The sequence below is a fragment of the Caretta caretta genome, chromosome 10, assembly GCF_965140235.1.
Source record: "Caretta caretta isolate rCarCar2 chromosome 10, rCarCar1.hap1, whole genome shotgun sequence".
NCBI lineage: Eukaryota > Metazoa > Chordata > Testudines > Cheloniidae > Caretta > Caretta caretta.
The window spans coordinates 64,721,042-64,745,422 of NC_134215.1; the positions used below are offsets into that span (position 1 = coordinate 64,721,042).

Sequence of the window (24,381 nt, forward strand, 5' to 3'; positions counted from 1 at the left end):
GCATCTCATGCTGCTTTTATTTTGGGAATTTGCCTTTTGTGAAGCTGGGGTAAGAAACAGCTAATAGCAAAGAAAGACTTTAGGGAGACGATTCACTAAACATTCAGTGAGGAGAAGTGGCAGAGAAATCTCTTGAGAATCAGACCCGTCACCTGTCTCTTCATAGGCAGAATTCATGCCACAACATCACATCAGTGACAAAGAGGGATGGGTGGGAAATATTTTTGGAGGGTAAACATAATAGTAACTCCCAATTCATCCAAACATGATTTCTTTAAGTCCAGAAACTGACCTTGGAGACCTCATATGCAAAAATTGAATCAGCCCAATGTACTGGACGAGTTTAGCTTGCAAGACTAAACAGCACAACAGGATCACAGCACAAGGGGAGATGCCTGCAGGTACTCATGTGTCTGCATGTGGAAACTCTTGTTTTCAGTTACTAAGAGAACAGAAAAACCACCGTAGGAGCTAATGGTTACTGCAGTCACTAATGAAAGTCCCACCCTCAAACACCTGGAGGTGCTGTCACATTGGCTAAATCCATGTGAGAGGAGCATGCTGCTGCTGCTGCTACTATATCCGGTGTTTCCACAGTCTTTTCAGAACAATGTATAGGGCTCTTTCTTGCTCCCAGTCTGAGAAAACTGTTTACACTTGCCGAAACAAAACTTCCTGTCTCCTGCTCTAATCAAATTCTTAGATGACCAAGCAAGAGTTATTAGGGTGGGAGTGGGGGGTAAATGTCATTAAAGATGGTTTGGTTGCTATACATACGATATATGGTACACTCAGCATTGCAAGACACGTGCCCATCTCAAAAATCCAACCAGAGCCTCTAATTCCATCCCCACATCCTCATACAGCTGAACATTGGTTAGTGGCTTTGCAGAAAGCAAAGTCATTCTGAGAGATTCACAGAGATGAGGGGAGGGGAAGAGAAAAAAGCAAGGACCCAGTCCTCCAGTCTAATTGAGCTGTGCTTAGAGCAGGACCTAACGGGGTGTATAGCTATTTTCGCAGCACCTTTGTGCTTCTCTGGGGACTGATTCAGAAGTTAGAACAGCCTTTGCTGCTCTAACTTGTGTTGGATGGTAATAGCCCCCAGTAGCCATAATACCAGCTGGGGATTGCCAGAGTACAGAGGCAATCTGCAAGCCCCTCTATGCCAGTGGATCAAAAGAGGATAGAACCTAGACCTGGTTATGCCAGTTGTGCATCATCCAGTGATTCCCCCCATGCTAGAAAAGCCTCGACAGGCAGGGCAGGACAGCTTTTCAGTCTCTTTGCACTACCAGAGTGGTGCAACGGGGCAAATCAGGGGCCAGGATCTGGCCCTACCATTGGATTTTATTTGGATTGTCACTCTGAGGAATTTTGTGGCAGAGGGTTCTAGTAAGACAGAAGAAAGAGAGAAAAAACAGAAGCTGAGTAGTAATACCTCAAGGTCACCTCTTAGCGCAAATAGCTGCTGTGTGAGAGTGTCAGAACTTGACAGTAATTTGATTCCACTTTTGAGAAACTTGGAATCAGACTTTTGTTTAGGCATTGTCACTCTCACTAAACAGCTATGCATGCTAAGAGATGCAAAGACAAGAAGATGAGTTGTAGTGATTGTTTGTTTTACAGTAATTCAGCAAAATCCATATTGTGCCACATGCCATATTTGCTAGACAAGTGGCAGTGAAGGGAACTTGGCTAAGGAAAATGCCACTCACAGGGGAAGACACTGTATTATATGGGAAAAGCCATGAATATCATGCCTGAGGCTCATAGCAAGAAAGAGAACAGTACTGGTGGTACTGACTCTTGTTGGTGGTCTTCTCCATCCAAAGTGTACAATGTAAAAAGCTGTGTCCTGGAACATGTAACATTTAAATGGCTTGGGTTCCAATGTGAGAAACCTTTGAGGCCACATAGCTCCAATAAACTCTATTTATTTTTGTTTTAATTCAAACATAAATCAAGTACCTACCGTACAAAATTATCCAGTGCAGAGCCTTAGCACACTGTACACATGCTCATAACTATCCTTTTCATCTTGGTAACAAGAAATAATATACTATTTCATTTTTGCTCTGGTCCATGAACTGTACTTAGTTCTTTGACTTGACAATATTTTGTAGCCATATACCAAATTCCATTTTGATTATAAAGCAACATTAGTTGTTTCTCCATCAAAAGGAAAGACTCAAGCCTACAAGAAGGAGTGCACAAGGCTGGAACTTTTCAAAAGGCTTTCCTCAAAAATACAGGGCAAGGTTTTGAACAGAGAGAGACTCAAAAAAGTTCACACACAGCCTGATTCTCCTCTCATGTATTCTTATCCCCAATTTACTGATGGGGAAATCAAGGCACGGAGCCAGGAAGGTTAAATGACCTCATCAAGGTCATAAGGAGAGTCAGTGGTCTCATCCATGCTGGGGATCTAAATTAATTCAGGATTATGCATAAACATGTTTCCAGCTAAACCAGTTTCTAACAGTGTTGCTGGGGATGTTGACGGGGCTAACCGGCATTCTAAAATGTGTTATAGCTGAACCAAGGAGCTGAGCAGGCCATGATTTTAAACAGTGCCAGCAAAGTGTGACCCCAAGAAACTTTGTTTTTTTAAACACAATTCCCAAACTCTTTTCAAAGACCTGTCCAAAGCTAGGCTTAGAGCGCCAGAGTACCTGGCACCCAAACCTATACTCGGACCATTAGGCTATGCCTTCTTCAGCATGAAGGTTTATATTAACTCCCTGGATAGTGCCACTGTCCAAGTCTCAGATGTGGTGATAGGCACATCACCCACACAAGCTGAAGTTTACCTAGTCTGGAGGCTCAAGCTCAAGGACTACGCCCAGTAGGCATGAGTTTCAATCCCAAGAGGGGAGTTTACTGATAATTATGTAGCTGGCAGATCCCACAAACACATCTTTGCAAAGTCAGAGTAGTCTGTGAACAAATAAACATGCTCATTTCAAATGCAACAACTACTTGGCCCAATTCTGCTACATGTACTGTTGAGATGGACGACTTGTGGCTAAGGCACTGGATGGGGATTCAGGAGATCCGGATTCAATTCCCAGCTGTGCCACATTACCAGTGAGACCCTGGGCAAGTCACTTACTCTCTGTGTGCTTCTATTACCCATCTTTAAAACAGAGATCATAATACTGCCTTTCTCTCACTCTGTGTCTGTATAGACCCCAGTCCTGCAAAGGCGTCACCGATATTTAACTTTATGCACACGAGCAGTCCTGTCAAACCGACAGTGTCACCTATGTGCTTAAAGCTGAACACATTTAAACTGTGAGTGGGCCCCCTAGGAACTACCATAATAGAAAAAATAAATAACCACAGTTACAATGAGTAGTACCTTATTCCATGAGTCTTTTCCATTTACTTTAATGGGACTATTTGCTTGACTCACTGTTCAAATTCCAAATACAATCTGCTAAAATCGGATTTCCAGTCGTGGAGTTTTAGATTTACATTTCAATGTAAATTCAGCCAACTTTTATTGTACGTCCTTCCCCAACCCCGAAAGTATCAAAGAAAACAAGTCTAAAATGAAATGATCTTAAAGGAAATAAACAGGAAGGACATACTGACACACAAGTGCACATAAGCAGATCCATAATTGTGGGACAATAACTGATACAGCAGCCTAGAAGCCTGTAGCTATATTTTATAAATTCTAAAGAAAAACAAACCACCATATTTTTCTCCTATGACACGCAGGCACAGTTTTATTCCTTCCTTCTAAGAATTAACAGGTTCATTTATAGTTGATATTTAACAAGCTAGAATGTCCTTCTAAATCAGTCACTTAGGAGCATTTTAGAGCATGTGTCAAAGACAGGGGTTGGGCAAGTCACTTGATATTTTGCACAGAAGAAAGAATTAGCCAATGAGGAAAAAACCCATGCTGCATAAGTGAGAAGGACGGTCTATATACAGAAGTACATAAGAGGCTGATTGCCCTTCACTAGAGCATGGGACTGAGAGGTAAGTTAAACTACTGAACAGCGTAAACTTGTTAATTTATGCATAGTGCAAGAATACTAATAATACTAAATTTAATGGTGAATAACAGCATCTAACAGACCTCTGGAAATCTACTGCAAAAAACAAATCATTATTTGCAAAGGCAGCAGAAAGGTAAGAGACTTTTATTTTCCTGGTGGCAGAAACACTTACCGTAAAAGTAAACTTGGAAGGTGAAATTATGGGCCCACTGAAGCCAATGGCAAAATTCCCATTGACTTCAAAGGGCCAGGATTTCACCCAGAGTCTACAAGCACAGAATTAGGACCAAATCTGTTTTTTACTGAAGTCAGCAGCAACACTGCTATTGACTTTAGTAGGATAAGGATCTGGCCCTTATGTAAGAAAATATTTCATTTCTGTGCACTCTTTTTATATTAAAGATTTTTATGCTAATGGGAAAAGCATACAGTCTATGGTCAGAGATTACCAATCAATAACATAACAAATGTAATATGGATCAGAGGTGACCAAGAAAAAATAGTACCAAACAAAGAAGCTGAAAGAAGGAGCTTCTTGTTTCTGGTGGAGTTCACAAAACATTAAGCCGGAAAGAACAGCTTGCTTTGAAAAAACAATATCTTTGGAGGGTTATAAAGAAATTTTGTTGTGACGAGAGTTTACAGCAGAATATTCTATATACACAGAGAGAGAGGGTAGATGGGAGTCACGGAATCAGGATCTGATTTACATTCAAGTGCTATAGCTAAGTCTCAGAATGAGCTTTGATTGTATTTGGTTAAGGGGCTCTTCAAGTTATAATTCCCCTGTGTGATTATTAGATATTTTATATAGGTAGGCATATGTAGATCTATCAATATATATGGTTAATTTGTCTTTCAATTCCCAGTTCATTCTTCTAATGGGTTTATTTATTTACCCAATGTTCAGTTGGTATAATCCTTTTATAATATTGCATGTTTTTTCCCCAAAATTTCCTGCTATCAGATATATTTTCAAAAGGGCCCAAGACCCAGCATGAGCTCAACAGAGACAGGATTAGATTTTTACTGGATTGTTCTACAGGATGGGATAGCCTAATTTTGGCAATTAATTGATCTTCAACTATTAGCGGTAGCTATGCCCAATAACCTGTGATGGGATGTTAGATGGGGTGGGAACTGAGTTACTACAGAGAATTCTTTCCTGGGTGTCTGCCTGGTGAGTCTTGCCCACATGCTCAGGGTTTAGCTGATCGCCATATTTAGAATCATAGAATATCAGGGTTGGAAGGGACCCCTGAAGGCCATCTAGTCCAACCCCCTGCTCGAAGCAGGACCAAATCCCAGTTAAATCATCCCAGCCAGGGCTTTGTCAAGCCTGACCTTAAAAACCTCTAAGGAAGGAGATTCTACCACCTCCCTAGGTAACGCATTCCAGTGTTTCACCACCCTCTTAGTGAAAAAGTTTTTCCTAATATCCAATCTAAACCTCCCCCACTGCAACTTGAGACCATTACTCCTCGTTCTGTCATCTGCTACCATTGAGAACAGTCTAGAGCCATCCTCTTTGGAACCTTTGGGGTCGGGAAGGAATTTTCCTCCAGGGAAGATTTGCAGAGGCCCTGGGGGTTTTTCACCTTCCTATGAAGCGTGGGGCACGGGTCACTTGCTGAAGGATTATCTGCACCTTGAAGTCTTTAAACCACGATTTGATGACTTCAGTAGTTCAGACATAGGTTAGGGGTTTGTTACAGGAGTGGGTGGGTGAGATTCTGTGGCCTGCATTGTGCAGGAGGTCAGACTAGATGATCACAATGGTCCCTTCTGACCTTAAAGTCTATGATTCTATGATACACAGGGTTGTAAAATTACATTTCTTTAATTTCTGAAAGTAGTTATCAATATATGCATTATTTCAAGCCTCATATTGGTCTGGCACAGGATTTAGTAGATCACAAATAATTAGTAATACATGCCATTTCAGAGTCATCTAACTTGACAGCTTGTTCTCCTTGGACCCAATCCTGAAAATTTAACCATTTGCAGGATTGGGCTTTATATATATGCCCTTGTTTTCCTTTGCGGGGGAGGGGGCAGTTCTGAATCCCTCACACATTTAGTTCTAACCATCTGCCACTATTTATTTAAAATGGTCTTAAATGGGTATTTGGTGTCACAAGGAATGCAAGATCAGATTTGTCAAATTATTCTTTGAATCTTGTATTGTCTAAAACTATTGCTAATATATATTTCAGTAATGAATAATTGTCATTTTGCTTTAGTTATTTGAACACAATATGAACCATTGGGCTGTACATTATTCAGAGAAGTACTATGTTTAGTTCCTGAAAAGATAATATACTCAGGCAAGTTACTTTTATGTATAGTGTTAGCCTATTTAGGGCCTGATCGAAGCCCACTGAGATAAAGAGCAAGACTCCCACTGATATCACATTGACTCAGACTTTGGATCAGGCCCTGTTTGTAAAATGTTATAAGGCTGCTATCTCACTGGGTTTTTTAAGAAATCATGGAAGACTTACATTACTGTGTAAGTTAATTAAATATATAAAAGTTTTACTTGTGCTTTTGATGACAGAGTCATGCAGGACAACCTTAAGAAGAATACTTAGGAGTGAACACTTCAAGAAAGTCTCCATTGAACTTTGCTAGATTAAGAACCAAGATCTTTCAAATGCAACAGCATTACTGTCTTACTGCAGATAAAGCAACACTATCTCCAACTACAGAAGAATAGAAAGATTGGTGACCTAAGCACATAACATCCCTGAAGATGTCAATGAATAATTCTCCAAATGTATTCTTGGACCCAAGTCCAAATAGGTTTCAAGTTAATGTAATTAACGAAAGCCATGACAATAATGCAACACCCCAAGAGGATGCTGATCCTCCACATTATGAAGAAACATCATTTACTGAAGAAGCACATGGCAGACACAGGATCAGTCACAGGCCTGGAAATAGAGCGTTATATGAAAATTTTATTCAAAATGGGGATACCGTTAAATCGGATGGAAATTTACATCCCTATGATACTCATAGTAACACATATTATCTAAAAACCTTTGGCCATAACACAGTGGATGCAGTTCCTAACATTGATTATTATCGAAACACTGGCAGCATCAGTGGGGCCAAAATGAACAGACCAAGCTTGTTAGAAATTCATGAACAACTGGCAAAGGTAAGTTGCAAGGAATGATACATTTTCCATTACATTTGCAGACTAATTTTGTTTATTAACATATCCAGCCCCTTATCTTGTGAACCCTGTGCAAGAGAAGAAGTATAACTAAATACTTCCCTTATTTAGACTTGTACCTGCAGGATGTTTTCTGTTCTGTATTCTGCTAGGAGCAAAGATCTTTGTTAAACAGGTTTGTATCTGATTGAAAATAATGAATGTACTCAATCAGTAGGAACATATGCCTATTTCTGGTCTACAGCTATAAAGCCACAGGATTTATTTTATGTTTGACTTACAGTTAAATGTGTAGAAGTAGCAATTTAAGACATAATTTAACCTAAATCAAATATGAAACTGTCTATTCTAGCCTAACACCTGATCATAACCAGAGTTCTATTGATTAGTTTGTTGTGTTCATGCAATAATCTGTTAATAACTGTTGTATTAAAGTTTTATAATGTAGAATAAATACCATTATCAACTAGTCAGAAATACAAAGCTTTACCCATTTGTGCTATGAACAAAAGCTACCAAATTGTAAGACAAGGTGACAAGATGCAAATTAAGATGAGCTTCAAACACAAAAGAATGTGTGTTGGTTCTGAAAGTATTTGCTTTAAAGAGGTATATGTTAACAGACAATTCTCGGGGACAAATTCATCCTTAGGGTACTGGTTACCCCACTGACATCAATGGATTCAGGCTAGTGATGACTTTGGCCCTCATTGTTTATTGTAACAATGATTTTTGGGAGGTTCTGAGAGGCACCACTTCAGTGATCGTCTATCAACCATTTATTCAGAAGTCATTTGGTGAAAACCCTTTTTACTGCCCAATGCAAAAGAGTTGTTTAGAATTCACTCATATACTATGGTGATGGGACCATGGAAGCATAGAGGCAAGACAGACTTACAGAAAACTAGTTAGAACCACAGAGTACAGCTGCTCTCGACAAATGAGATACCTAAACTGCTTTTAATGATTTTCTAGAGTTGGGGTTATTTCCCCGCTCCTTTCTAAGGGGATTGTGGCCCTAGTTTTGATTAACTGATTGAATGGGAGAGTTTACCACTGACTCACAAGACTGATAGGTCTAATGAACAGAACTTCCCCTCCAGCAGTCACTCCATGCATGTTCCACTTTATCTGCACAGCCACTTCTGGTAAATTGATATTAATTAACAAGAAACAGGCCCTTTGTCATCATAATCCGCATTTCTGTTGCCCTCCACACCTACTTTTCCCAAAACGATTAACCAGAAATGCATTGTCTAGGTCTGATCCTCCCTTCCCTGCACACTCAAAACTCTCCTTAAATGTATTTGAAAAGTTTATAACAGCGAGTCTCAGATTGTAATGGTCAAAACCAACCCTCTGAATAGCAGGGTTTCACTAACGTCTGTGCTACTTCATGTGCACTAACGTAATTCATTTCTATAAAAAAAACCTTAATGGACTGCTGGGGGCCTGATTCTGCACTGCCTTGCTCTGTAGTGACACATGTATAAAGTGAGCAAAGAGTAGGTGTAAAACACAACTTCACTGAGAGTTTTGGGTGGACAAAGACTACTAGATCAAGCCCTCTATATAGTTCTTCTTTGCAACAGTTAAACAAAGTAACTGAAAACCTACTGGAATAAATTATTAGGGATGGTTCAACTAATTTGAATAAAATGAGAATCCCTCTTACCCCCAAAACCATACTGACAAGTTCGCTATAAAAAGCATTGCTGAGATGTAACCTTCACCCCTTTTTTAGAGTTGAAGTCAAACCATTTCCCCCCTGAAATTCTAAACTGTTCAGATGTGTCTTAGGGAAGAGGCAGGAGAAAGGGATTCATGTCTAGCTTCCAGCTGGGACTAGAAGTGCCAAAATACAGTAAGAAAAAAATGGTTTCTTTTCTATTTCTGGCCAAATGTGGAAGCAGAAGTCTCCAGAGCAAGCCTGCTCTCATTACATTTCCAACTCAGTTTTGCATATTTGTGAGGTCTGAATAATTTGGATAAGCATTAGACTTTTGGATGCTGGTTCAAATGCAGTTCAACCTCCAAACCTCTTGAGGTTCACCCATCCTAGGAAGGATCAATCAGAAGTACTGAAATCAAGCCTAAAGTTAACCATTTGAAAATCAGAGCCTGATTCTCCCCCCCATCTCCCACATTGGGACTCCCATTTACAATAAGGCCTCTGCCTGAGCTGTGCAAAGTGGCCTTAACGTAAATGAGAATCAGGTCCCTTGTGTGGTCACTTACAGCTACGCAACATGAATGCCAAGTGGGTATAAAACACCTGGTGTAAATGACTGGAGAATTCCAATTTGGTAGCTACTCACTTTGCAGATGTACAAGTGAAAACTCAAAGAACAAGGCAGTGAGGAATCTGGCCTTCCTTGTTCAGATAAGTTTCTTGTATTATATAAATGAATGACACTGGTGCATGTGAAGTAGCACAATGAAACCCTGGTGTCCGGGGCTTAAGTCTTGACCATTGTAACCTAATTCAGTCTGGGGTTTGCTGCTGGACAGCTTTTCAGTTTGGGTATCTGTTTTTGTTTACAGAATGTAGCTGAACTTTAGCTGTTTAGTTTTTTGTCCTTTGAGGGTTTTTTAGTGAGCGAAGGTCAAAGCAAGAACTGTCTGGCTCATTTCAGAAGCTTCATAACATTACTTATTTAACATAAGGTTTTGCAGGTCATGACTACCAGGGGAGAAGGAGGCATATTCTAGTTGTTGACACACAGCACTAGCAGTTGGGATTTCTGGGCTGTAATCCTGGCTCTTCCACTATTCACTGTATGACATAAGCAAGTCACAAGTTCCCTTGGTCTTAATTACCCCATCTGTAAAATGGGGATATTAATATTTAACTGGACTTGAAGCAAGTGCTGTGAGGTCTAAGTTATCAATGTTTGTAAAGTGTTCTGAGATCTTAACCTGAAACATTGAAGAACACAGGATAAGAACATCGAGAAGGAAAGGAGTACTTGTGGCACCTTAGAGACTAACCAATTTATTTGAGCATGAGCTTTCGTGAGCTACAGCTCCAAGTACTCCTTTTCTTTTTGCGAATACAGACTAACACGGCTGTTCCTCTGAAACCTAACATCGAGAAGGCAATTCTGGTATTTAGAAATATAAATAAATTAGATGTAATTGCACAATAGGTTAGGATAGTAAACACTATGCAAGCGCAGTAATTTTAATTGTCACAGTGTTTTTAGTGCACATGGGGTATTATGGAATTGTTATAATAATTGATTATTAGTGAAATAATCACATTTCATTCCCTTTATGTGGAACAACTCCATGTAAGCTTTAGACCAGTGGTGGACAACCTGCGGCCCACATGCATCCCATCAGGGTAATCCACTGGCGGGCCACAAGACAGTGTTTACATTGACCGTCCGCAGGCATGGCTGCCTGCAGCTTCCAGTGGCCACAGTTCGCCGTTCCTGGCCAATGGGAGCTGTGGGAAGCAGTGCGGGCTGCAGGGACGTGCTGGCCACCACTTCCATTGGCCGGGAACGGTGAACCGCAGCCACTGGGAGCTGCGGGAGGCCGTGCCTGTGGACAGTCAATGTAAATACTATCTTGTGGCCTGCCAGCGGATTAGCCTGATGGGCTGCAGATTGCCCATTAATCCTTTAGACTACAATTTGCACGAGCAGAATGATTATGAAAATTAGTTCCTGTGCAGATGAACTTAGGCCAAGAATTGCAAAAATTACTAGTGATTGGGGGCAGGAGAGTCTAAGTTTTGTAGTGTCTATTTGAGACCTCTTAAAGGTGTGTGATTTTCAGAGGGTGGTATTTTCAGAACACTTTCTGAATAGCAGCCTACTTCATGGTGTCTCAATTTGGGCCCCCCAAAACTGGGGCAAACTAAAATCACTAGTCACTTTTGAAAATTAGAAATTAGTGATGGAGAAGACCTATCAGAATATCAAGCTTCGCCCCCTGCCAGGGTGGGTTGTTCCCTGGAGTACATTGGTTAGTGCTTTGTGTTAGCATATGCACCAACTGCTTCTATGGTAGAAATAACTCAACCATTCCCCATGCAGTTTGTGAAAACAAGCAAGGACTTGATTTCAATGGGACTTTTTCAGTTAGCATTATAATGACTCTAAATTACACACTGGGCCTGCTCTAACTCCCAGTTAAATCAATGGGAGTTTTTCTATTGACTTTAGTTCTGCCCTCCACCCCACAAACATGTTGCTATTATACTGTGCAAGAGGGAGGTAGGACTTAAAGAGCTTGCCCAAGGTATGCCCATCCATCCTCACAAGCAGTGGAGCCAGCCCTGTGGTAGCTCCTTGCAAACCACAGTGTAGCAGGAACTTATTACGTGAGTCAACCTATTGCTTAAAAACACCTAATGGGGGTTTTGAAGGATGAAGTAGCACCCATGGCAAACTAGCTTCCCTGGCTGATCATCCACAAGTGGGAGGAAGAATTCTGCATTATGCACACCCTGGTGTTACTCCTGCTAGACACAGCCGTAGTAGGCTCATCAACCTCCATATGTGGCCCAGCCTACACTAGAGGGAAACAGAGTGTCACACTGAGTGGTGTGAGTTCCACTTGAAGTCCTAGCTGTGCATTTGACGGTTTGAGGAAGGATGGTGGCCTTACTAAATACATTAAGCCTGGGCTCGTGATTTGTATGACCATTTATGCAAACCCCACACAATTTACCATATAAAGCCCTGTAAACCTGCACCATTGCTAGTGTTTGATGCAGTATATGTCATACCTGGCTGGTACATTAAATACTATACCCCCTTTTTTTCAGTGCAGTTCACATAGAGGTGAGCACATCTCAGTAAGAGAAAACTAGATTCAAACAACAAACCAAACAAAGTTGTCAAACATAACTGGCCTGTCTGAGCCCATTGCTGGAGGCAAGAAGCGACATAATTTGTGACTCCAACTGTCTGAGTCCCACATAAGCCTTTCCATTGTGCTTTGATGCTGGTTTAACATCAGAAGATAAAACATTCATGTTTAATACATTTTTTTAAATGTATAATTTTTCTGATGCCAGAATTTAAGCAGGCTAAAAGGAACATCTGAGATCCAGCTCCTTCACTACTGGAGTCAAATGTGTGTAATCTTTTAACAAGATGTGTCATTTTTAGCTTGTATTAAGCTCCAAAATGCCAATTATAGTTAAAGATATATTTTGTAAGAACTATTTCACAGCTGGTAGTTGGTGAGAATTGCTTGGGTCTAACAGTTACCCCACCATAAAAAATAAATTTAACCTTTCTTCATCTCCTTGGCTGTTCTCCACACTTATTATGTAGATTGGATGAGCTCATCGTTACTAGCCACACAAGATACTAAAGCTGAAATGTTCTGAAATGAAGACGGGAAAATGTTTAAAACAGCAATAACTTTTGATTTGGGTGACTTCTTGAAATGTTCTGTCACCTTTACTCCTTACCCTTAATGCATGAATTGCCCAGGTAAAGCCATTTGGTAAATAAATAATCATTCCCTAAAGCACTCCAATTTAAAATGCACCATGGCAAGTTTAGGACCATAATTTATGGTAATAGAATGTGAAAGCACAAATTAATTTGAAGTATGTAAGAAACAACTAGTTTCAAGTGGCAATGAGTGAACCTTTTATTTTTTGTCTTTGAGGACTTGATCCCATGAACGTGCAATAAACAAAAATTCATGTGACAGTATTATGGCTGCTAATCCTCCTGGCCTTTACTTAACAATTGACTGTATTTTGAGTGAATGTAGCCGCTATCATCTTGGGTGGGATTTTCAAAAGCACCTAAGTGACTTAGGAGCACAATGGGATTTGTGCTCCTAAATCACATGGGTAGTTTTGAAAAGCCCACCCACAGATGCTCTTAAGAAGATAAATTCTCTCCAAAGAAGTTCAGCATTGGTCTTCTTCATCAGATAAGGTGGTAGGTAGTACCAGAAGGAGAATATAAAACATCAGGTCTGATATGCAGGTATGTATGCAGCAAAGCTATCAACTGTTTGTGTATCTGAGGTCAGAACTAAGCCCATATTTTCTACACAACAAGCATACTTAATTCCGATTGACTTGGTGTTATGGGTGCTCAGCACCTTTGAAAATAAGGGACCATATCTCTCAAGATGGACTCTTAAAAACTGAAGTGGCCAAAATTAGAGTCCACTTCTGAAAATTTTGGCTTTGCTCAGTATCACACATTGAGTGAATGGCAGATCCAGAAATAGAATCTAGTTCTCCTATGTCCCACACAGGTAGCCTTATCCCCTGGAATACATTGTCTTTCATAAGAAGAGATGCTTCTGCTTTATGGTACTCTTAATGTTGTATGAGGGTCATTGAAAGTAGTTGTTCCTGATTTTGTAAGATGTGTGATAATGATTGTTGCTGTTACTGTTGTAATGAAGTATGTTTCTATAGTGTTATCACATTAAAGCAGGTACTTCACAGTTTTAATTACACATACAGTAAAATCTTATACATTATATATTTCTACATTAATACATATGTGTGTATGCTACGGGCCAAATTCTGGTTGGGCATGCACATGCCAGCTGACAATAAGCAAGGCGAGTGTTGGTGGGAACCCACCCTAGACATCCGCCAACAGAGTGGCAAAAAGCCCCATTTTCTGACACCTTCCCCTGCTTTTCTCCTTCCTAGCAAGGGACCATGATTTCTTCACCCCGATGGCCTTCTTAAGAACATAAGAATGGCCATACTGGATCAGACCAAAGGTCCATCTAGCCCAGTATCCTGTCTTCCGACAGTGGCCAATGCCAGATGCCTTATCACCCTTGAGTGCTCCTTTAGCATCTTGATCGTCCAGTGGCCTCACTGGTTGTTTAGCAGGCTTCCTGCTTCTGACGTACTTTAAAAAAAACAAAAACCTGCTATTACTTTTTGTGTCTTTGGCTAGCTGTTCTTCAAATTCTTTTTTGGCATTCCTAATTATATTTTTACATTTCATTTTCCAGAGTTTATGCTCCTTTCTATTTTCCTCATTAGGATTTAACTTCCACTTTTTAAAGGATGCCTTTTTGCATCTCACTGCTTCTTTTACTTTGTTGTTTAGCCACAGTGGCTCTTTTTTGTTTCTCTTACTATGTTTTTTAATTTGGGGTATACATTTAAGTTGAGCCTCGATTATGGTGTTTTTAAAAAGTTTCCATGCAGTTTGCAGGGATTTTACTTTTGGTGCTGTACCTTTTAATTTCTGTTTAACTAACAGGTTTCAGAGTAACAGCCGTGTTAGTCTGTATTCGCAAAAAGAAAAGGAGTACTTGTAGCACCTTAGAGACTAACCAATTTATTTGAGCATGAGCTTTCGTGAAGTGAGCTGTAGCTCATGAAAGCTCATGCTCAAATAAATTGGTTAGTCTCTAAGGTGCTACAAGTACTCCTTTTCTTTTTGTTTAACTAACCTAATTTTTGTCTAGTTCCCCTTTCCAAAATTAAATGCTATAGTGTTGGGCCGCTGTGGTGTTTCCCCCACCACAGGGATGTTAAATTTAATTATATTATGGTCACTATTACCAAGTGGTCCAGCTATATTTACCTCTTGGACCTGATGCTGTGCTCCACTTAGGACTAAATCAAGAATTGCCTCTCCTCTTGTGGACTTCAGGACTATCTGCTCCAAGAAGCAGTCATTTAAAGTGTCAAGAAACTTTATCTCTGCATCCCTTTCTGAGGTGATATGTACCCAGTCAATACGGAAATAGTTGAAATAATCCCCCATTATTATTGAGTTTTTTATTTTAATAGCCTCTCTAATCTCCCTGAGCATTCACAGTCACTATCATCATCCTCGTCAGGTGGTCTGTAATATATTCCCTACTGCTATATTCTTATTATTCAAGCATGGAATTACTATCCATAGAGATTCAATGGTACAGTTTGGTTCATTTAAGATTTTTACTACATTTGATTCTATGCTTTCTTTCACATATAGTGCTACTCCCCACCAGCACGACCTGTTCTGTCCTTCTGATATATTTTGTACCCTGGTATTACTGTGTCCCATTGATTATCCTCATTCTACCAAGTTTCTGTGATGCCTATTATATCAATAGCCTCATTTAATACAAGACACTCTAGTTCACCCATTTTATTATTTAGACTTCTAGCACTGGTATACAAACACTTTAAAAACTTGTTACTTTTTAGCTGTTTGCCATTACATGATGTAATTGAATGGGACTTTTTTTCTTTTGACTGTTTCTCGTCATATCCTACCTGTATTTTATCATCTTCCATCCTCTCCTCCTTATTAGGACATAGAAGGATGAGGAAGAAATAAATGGAGATTCCCTATCTCCTACATGCACACAACTTGACACATTAATTGGGAACCCAGCTATGTCTATGCCCTAGTATGTTACCCCTCCCCTTTGCATAGTTACTCTCTCTGGAAATGTCCTCACACCCCACCAAGTCCTGAAAAGCACTGAGTTCCCTGAACTACCAGCTTCCTCCATCTCTCTGACCCTCTCACTCACCCCAACGGGCTATGTATCTTTCTTCACACAGGGCCTAACCTGCAACTGTATGTTGTCTGCCCTTATGCGGATTCTCCCAGAAACTTCATATGATGAAACCGAGCAATGAGGCATAATATAGAGGTCAGGGACATGGTCTCTGTGTAAGTCCACAGGTACTCCCTGACCCACCAATGGCTGCAAGGTGCAATCCTCTAACACAACTTATTCCTATCTAAACTGCAAGCTGCAGACCTGGAGCTGAACTTTCTCAAAAGCTAAGGGGAGGGACACTGGGGTTTTTTGTTGTCCCATTAGAGGGACAGATCTAAGTCTGCATCCGGATCTGAACTTTCCCAAAACTTTGGGATGTTGGTTCAGCCATTCCTCTGTGTGTAGGGAGGAGGTTTTTCAAAGCCAGGATGTGAGTACACATGAACTCTGCATTTGGCATGTGGTTATGGCACCAGCATGCCAGTACTTGACCCTGTATGCTTATACTTCTATTAGAGCTAGTTAAACCGTAGAACAGATTTTTCATTTAGTGTATTATCTGATGCATTTTTGCTACTATTCATCAAATAACATTCTCACTAAAAAGTACTTAAGCTACAGAGTTGGTCAAATTCTGCAAAGATATATTTGGTGACTGTATTATCTGATGAAAAATGGTGAAATTCATACAATAACTTATTTGCCAAGTAGTATTCAGCAAATTCTAGTTTCTGTAGACAGCAATACTTCTTATGTTATATAAATATATTTTATTATTATTATTAACAGCAATAATTTACATTGCCGTAGCATTTAGAGGCCAACCAGGTCAGGACCTCAGTGTGCTATGTGGTATACAAACATATAAATATGGCATATATGATGTCTACCGTTAACGCTTACCCATACACACATAGACAGGATTTAAGTCCAGATTATGATACACTTACTCATTTTGATTATATCTTGAGTAGTTCAGCTACTATTTAGTGTAAGAGGATAACATTCTCTTCCAAAAAAAAAAAAAAAAAGCAAAATACACTTTTATTTTGGATCCCTATTTTTCATGTGTTCCTTATGCAGCCAGTTGTCATCTGCTTGGTATATTGTTTAATCAACTGTACAGAATATATGTATATATATATTTTGTGATCTTTTAGAACATAGCAGTGAACCCCGGTTCAATCGAGAGAATTACTAATGGAGATGGCACTCCAGGAGATGAAGCAACAGCCAACAAGGAAGAAGAAAGCAAAGGGGGATTTGTGAAGTTTGGATGGGTGAAAGGTGTGCTGGTGAGAGAAACCTAAACCTTCCTACCAGAAAATTATCTGTATATTACAAAAATTAATATATCAACAATGATAAAATCCCTTAAAAAACAGGGGGTTGTTTGCTGCTTTTAAAAAGCCTACTCACTTTCTGCAATGCACCTTATCAAGTTTCATAATACTGTTTGTAATTTTATAATGATGTAAGATCGTTTGTTTAAAATTTAGGTGAGATGCATGTTGAATATCTGGGGTGTGATGCTTTTCATTCGACTGTCCTGGATTGTAGGTCAAGCTGGAATTGGTATGTATTTTTTCAATATAATTTTCAACAGCATAAAGAATAAGGGTAGAAACTACACATGATCACAATTAATATTTAATCTGAAATGTGAGTTTGCATGTTGCACTAACTTTGGTCTTCTAAGTGTTTGCTAGGGTATAAGAGCTACTGGAATTTTTAAGACCCCCAGCCAAATTACAGCTTAGAGGGATGTATGTGTCAACTATACACACAAACATATTACAACTCCCATCTTTGGTGAAATTTGTATTTAGAACCAGTAACGGTTCTCAACTTCATGACTGAAACTAATTTATAATATGTATACTCATGCACAGTTGACCTTTCTACTTCATACTTTGCTAATCCATGAACCCAAACTGTCACTCACACACTATTTTTAATTACAATACAGAAACAGATACTAGTGGCACCAGGAAATATCTTATTAAAACTTGACTAAGTTTTTCAGATACATTAACAAAGTATATTTTGTGGTGCAGGAGGACCTTTTATTTTCATTGTGTCTGCATCCTGTCCAACTCCCACTGAATTTAATGTAATGACTCACCAACTTCAGTAAGAGTTGGACCCTGAGGACTCAGTCCTGCATGGGACTGAGTTCCCTAACTCCCACTGAAGTCAATGGGAGATGATTGCGCTCACCACCTCACAGGGTCTTCAGCATCTTGCAGTATCAGGCTTTTATTCAGGAATGTAAAATCATAGCATCACAGAGTTTAAGGCCGGAAGGGATCATCAGATCATTTAGTCTGATCTCCTGTGCATCGCAGGCCACTAACACCACCTAGCAACAGGACACTAAATTCAACAACGGAACAACTAAAATGAGACCAAAGTATTGCAGCCCATGGGAGACTAGACTATTATGTGCACAGGCAAGAGAATAGGAGGGGACCCAGGTGCAGCAGTGCCTGAGGCCCCTGCAATGCCAGGGAAATGATTGAGATATACCCATATAATCCTGGCAAGTGACCTACACCCACACGCTGCAGAGGAAGGCCAATTCCTTCCCGACTCCACATATGGCGATCAGTTAGACCCTGAGCATGTGAACAAGAACCAGCAAGCCAAGCGGCTGAGAGAGAGAAGGCTTGATGCCACCTCAAAGACCAGGCCCACACCATCCTATGTCATCTCCAGCCATGGCCATCCCTGATGCTTCAGAAGAAGTAGTTAAAAAAAGCCCTCCCAGAATATATTGAGATGGGAGAAGAAATCCCTTCCTGGCCCCTGCCGGGGGCCAGCTGACACCCTGAAGAAAGACCTTTCGGAACATAAGACATCAACCAGAAATGAGCCCCAGGGCTGTTGAGCCCTGCCCCCCATCATCATGAGCAGCCCTGTCATACAACTGTACTCAAGTTGTTTGCCCCCCAGAGCTTCTATTGGGAGGCTGTACCAGAACACCACCCGCTTCTTCTAATTTTCAGCCTGCGCTGGCTCATGGCCAATTTATTCCATATGTTCTTGTGCCTTTTTAGCTTAAATAACTTTTTACCCTCCCTGGTATTTACTTCCTAATGTATTTATAGAGAACAATCGTAATCTCCTCTCAGCCTTCTCTCTGCTAAGCTAAACAAGCCAAGCACTTCCAGTCTCCTCTCAAAAGACAGGCCCTCCATTCTCCATAGTCCTAGTAGCTCTTCTCTGTTCCTGTTCCAGTTTAAATGCATCTTTCCTGAACATGGGCGACCAGAACTGTACATAAGACCTGATGCGAAATATTACCAGTGCCTTGTACAATGGCATTAATACTTCTCTAGCTCTATTGGAAATGCTTCTCCTAATACTTCCTAGGATTGCATTTGCCTTTTTCATAGCCACATCATACTGGTGGCTCATAGTCATCCTGTGATGAACCCACACAACCAAGTCTCTCTCCTTCTCTGTCACTTTCAGTTTCTGGAGCAGACCATGCACAGATTTACTTGATATGAGTAAGCTCTTCAGGACAAGTCTCTCTTTTTGTTCTGTGTTTGCACAGTGCTTAGAACAATGGGGCCTTGATGGAGGCCCATGGGCACGAATAGAATATAAATAATGACAGCAATAATCCACAGTCTCCAACACATCAATAGCAGGTATTTTCAGTTGTTGTTCTACCAGTTTTATCTCAATATAAATTGGTATTAGAGAGGAACTTGAACCAAAACTTTGGATCTGGGGTCTGACCATGCCTGATCTCTGGGGTGATTCAGAATCCAAACGTGGATGGATCTCTGGGCTGAAACAAAACCTCAGCTTCAAGCACCCCCTCAAGACTTTTCAAGGGCTGAAATCTCATCTTAGGCAAAACTTCCATTGGCATCACGGAAGCTTTGCTTGCGTGAGGACTGCTAGATGGAGCCCTGAATTTGCAATTAGGAAACCTGTGTGTAACAGGTCTTCTGAAAAAAGAAAAAAGAACATAAACTTACTTAGACGTAAGGTTGAAAAGGCAAGAAAGTTCCTGAAAGAAAATGGAAGAACTCTGCATATTTTTACAGTGTTTCACATTTGGCTCCAGTACTGTGCCTGTCTCTGACAAAAGGGTGCTTGCTGATTTTATGATGCATACCAAATGAGGGTTTGCAGCCACGGGGCACACATAAGTGTATGCTTTGCCATGAAAACTCTGCATCTTAACATTGCCAAGACTTTGCTCCAGGGTTTCACGCAAAATTAGTTTTTTAAGGGCAGTTTAGTAACTTATTGAGATCATCAAGAAGCATTACTTTGTTTTGAGGTGTGAGAATAGCCATAGGCAAGAGTAATTCATTTTAATGCAATTTACTTAACATCCATATGTCTGGGTTTCAATATAAACTTTAATCAGATCTTATCATTCCTTTGCACAACAGCAGTTACAATGGCCATAGTTTCACATTTAATTTTACAATTCTAATTCACTAATAATCAAACCCTCCCTTCTTACTGTTTATTGCTTTGTTATTGTTTTATTTAAATTACATGTCTTGTACATAAAGCAGGTAGTTTGAATAATCTCCCGATGCATTTTCTGAATATCCTATAAGCAATGGGCATTATGTCGCAAGAAAAGCTATTAAGGAAAGTAGAGATGTAGCTCATCACTAACACGGCTTGGGGATTTCACTGGGCACTGCTGCTAACATGGAAGTTAAATGAGTCAGTGAAGCTACCATCTGGGCCCCATTTATATCCCAATCATTAGAAGGACGAAGAGAGCAAACCTTTTTCTTGCTAAGTTGTCTTGGGTACAAGCTGTTAAAGAGGAAAAAGGTTGAGACAAGGTTCTCTAATCATAAGAACTTATCAACTATGAAAAGAGTAGTTAAATCTTCTACTGAGAGGGTTACATTTCCAAAACCATCCTGTTAATTTGCACCTGTCATTTTGCAGCTCCCCCAAACCTGATAGTTAGGCAGAGGTGAGAAAAGGGGCCAAGTTTAGGCCATTAGAAAATTTTGCCCCAAATGTTACCATATAATAATGAAATAAATAATATTCATAGTGTTTTGTTTTGCCTAGCTCATTTATCCCTTGCACTGTGCCTATTGAATGTTTCCTTTTTTCTGGATTGGTAACAAATTCTGTCCAAACAGACACATCACTTGTCTAATGAGCAGAATATATAGCCCTATTTAGCACATTTGTTTTGATAAAGTATGTTATCAAAATGTAATTGAAAAGCTCTGGAAGGTACTTTATACAAATTACAGGGAAAACATTCAATCTATTTTGAGAGTGATGTGTCTGAATTATTCAATTTAATGAGTTAACAGTTTATTTAAAAGTCAGATTGTGGCCTGCCATTCACCAGGGTGAAAAATACCCATTGGATTCAGTTGGATTTGTGTGCGCAGACTATGATAGGATGTGGCCCCAGGAACTGACTTTGTATACAGAAGCATATACCAAATAGGTGCATCCTTGGTTAAAATTAAAACTCGCAAGTCAATAGTATAAGTGTGATTTACCATTTAAAATATCTAACCTCATGCTATATATCACTTATATCTCCTGCATGATGTTGCTCTGCCTTAAAGTGCTGTGATAACATGGCTATCATTTTAGAAACAAAGAACATTTGTTTGGGTATTTGATATCTATAATAATCCAATATGAAATGAAGCCAGCAAGTAGAACTGGGGCAGATAAGTCCATACTTTGTAGTACCTCTAATGGTTTGCTAGTTACAGTGTCCATGTTTCGGTTCTGACAAGCCGTGGCCAATATTTATGGCTATAGGCTAAGTTTAGCCTTCCATTTTAAAGTGAAAATGCACATACCTAATGGGAGCAATAGAATTACTGAGGCAGGAAATGCTGAAGTAGGGACGCGTGAAGTAGTTCGGATACAATTAAGATTTCACACAGAGAAATTAGATGAAAACAGAAATACTCTTGCTGGAAGGTTGCAACTTAATACTATCTTATTCCTTAAAATTCAGAATGATAACACACAAGAACCCAAGACAGAGAGAATATAGGCTGCTCCCGAAGGCAGCAAGGCACAGCTCACCCCACATGGCTTTAAGATGGTTTCCTTCCAGCCTGGCTGTCCCCTACTGACTCAGATAATCCAGATCATATGACTTCCTTCAGAGCCCCCAAGCCTGCAAGCAGGAGCAAGGAATTCCTCACACTTAAAGTGAAAGTTTGTCATTTTTAATCAGTTTCCAATACGCCACAGGAAATACAAGCAAGAAAATAAGAGAAAAGCTGTTATAATATTTCTTGCCTGACTAGAAGTAGGAAAGTAGTTTGGAAGGAAAACCTCAGAAGAAGCCCTATTCTCATGGGCTTTCTAGTCCAATTTTGCCGAATGAAGAGAACCTGCACTGTATGGACAAGGTCCAGAAAAACACGCAAACCTATCTGAACTGTAAAGAACCTCAGAACCTTTTGAGGTTCACCTTTTACTAAAATAAAACTCCAGTTATTTTGATTAGTTACATGTAATTCCACAGTATGTTGAATTTTAGTTAAACAAATGGCTCTCAAAGTTTACCTTTTCTGGTCCTCTCGTTAAAATGAAGATTCTCTCAGAGCCACATCCCCTCCTAATTCCAACCCAACCCTTTCCAAGGGCGTCAGCCCCAGAGACGGGGCCTGTAACCTGAGCCCTGCTGCCCAGGGCTGAAGTCCTCAGGCTTTGGCCTCGGGCCCCAGCCCGGGCCCCAGCAAGTCTAAGCCAGCCTTGGTGACACCATTAAAAACGGAGTCCCAAACACTGTTCCCTCTAAGCTGTGCACATGCACGCAGATCCTAAACCCCACGCACACGGCGAAACACCGCGCGCACAAAAATTTGCACAGAAGAAATTTTTTGCGCACACGGCCTGTCAAAAATTAGAGGGAACATTGGTCACGACCCACTTTAGGATCCTGACCCACAGTTTGAGAACTGCTGATCAAGGCTAAATATATAGCAGACACCTGACAAAAGTGCATATTTCTGTACTATTATTGTGGTCAATCAGCTGGTCAGATACCATGGTGATGGGCGCAATATGAGAACCAAAGCTGAGTAAAACGGAAACCAAATTAAACTTTTTTTTTTGTTTTTCCCCTATATAAGAACTTGTTCAAGATCCATGTTTTAACCCCATGACTGAAATATGGTTCTCTAAAATGCTTATAGCATGTTTATTCCAACCATCTACACAAGAAAAAAAGACATTATAACATTGCTTGGTTGCTTAATTTTTGTAGTATTAAGGGGGTGGATCAAAGAAAGACATGAGGCACCCAGGCAGAAAGTTGCTTTTTTATTATTATTTTTATTAGTTTCAAGAAAGTCTCTGGAAATCATAGGAGAGTCCGTGACTGGGCTACTTCTGTCAGAAAACATCACTGCTTGAAGACTGGTGGATGCTTTGCTGTTGTGATAGAAGTAGCTACATGGACCAGCTGGAATTGCTCCATAGACCAGAAGTGGTCTACAAACTATCATTTCAGTTCAGAGCTCTGATTCTAGTTTGAAAGTTTAATTTAAAGACAATATGGAATATGGATCACAAATAAAATATTTTATCTTTTCATTACTGACAGGTCTTGGAGTTGTCATAATTCTTCTTGCCACCACAGTAACCTCAATTACTGGGTTGTCAACTTCTGCAATAGCAACTAATGGGTTTGTCCGTGGAGGTAAAATCTTTAGGGTTTCTTATGTTCTCAAGACTCAAAAAAGGTTTAATTATATTCTTATGAGAGAAACCAGAGGTCATATTCCCTAAAATAACACCACTACTAAGGATAAACCAAACTGGACACCTAGACCCCAGAAGAACCAGCAGGTAATACATCTAGCCAACACTATCCACAATTTTGGAATGTTTGAGTTGTCATTTTAATAAATCCCAGTTTCACTTCAATTTGTAAAGTACGTTTCAGCTGTTCCTGTATGAGACTGGAGGAGGAATGGATTCCACTTTGTCCTGGAGTTCTTTTGTTCTTATTCTTTTAATAGATCATTCTTATTCAGAGCATTTCAGGTTCCATTTCCTTGGAGAGAGTGAATATTATGAGACTCATTCCTTTAGCTTAAAGACTGATGCAGATTGATGGATACATTAACTTTTATCACTTCCTGTACATTTCCTTATAAAATCCTTTTACATTTCAGGTGCTTCTTGGAACATAAGTGATTACTCTTGGTGCAATACTAAAGTCTAGTACATTTCAGGTACTTCATGAAACTTGTATCTAAAAGTTTAGTGCATTTCAGTGTCTTGAAGGTACACCAGGTGTTTTCCCCACAGTGGATGATGGTGATTTCTAACTACAGGATTCAAGTGCTGAGCAGGTATTTAGGTTAAATATACTCTTTTTGGGATTTTTCAGGTCTTGGAATCGTGGTTATTATGCTGAGTGTGGTAGTAACAACATTAACAGGTATCTCAATGTCTGCCATTTGTACGAATGGAGTAGTAAGAGGAGGTACGTAAATATTACTATATGGAAAATATGGAAATCTGCAGAGCTGATTTAGAATAAAATGGAGAGATTGTAATGGTGTTAGCCCAGTATGGTAAAGCAAAGAAAAACCAAAATATAAAAGTTTTGGGTGATCTGTTTTACTGAGTTAACTCCAAACAACAACATGTCTCTTCAGCAGAGCTGATTTTAAAACATTCTGACATTAAACACTATGGTTCATTATGATAGGAGGAATTATT

General features: G+C 39.8%; 1 protein-coding gene across 6 annotated transcripts in view; it reads left to right on the top strand.

The window, feature by feature from the left end:
• Positions 1 to 3,890: 3,890 nt before the first annotated feature.
• Positions 3,891 to 24,381, top strand: part of SLC12A1 (solute carrier family 12 member 1) — a 68,479-nt gene continuing 47,988 nt past the window's right edge. For 3 of the 6 annotated variants that reach the window (XM_075133102.1, XM_075133106.1, XM_075133104.1), the window contains exons 1-6: positions 4,003 to 4,149; positions 6,577 to 7,182; positions 16,824 to 16,958; positions 17,163 to 17,238; positions 23,255 to 23,350; positions 24,047 to 24,142. In XM_075133102.1, coding sequence (XP_074989203.1) covers positions 6,772 to 7,182; positions 16,824 to 16,958; positions 17,163 to 17,238; positions 23,255 to 23,350; positions 24,047 to 24,142 — 814 coding nt within the window. In that variant the 5' untranslated portion in view covers positions 4,003 to 4,149; positions 6,577 to 6,771. The other 3 variants (XM_075133103.1, XM_048866030.2, XM_048866029.2) reach the window with 3 other exon arrangements.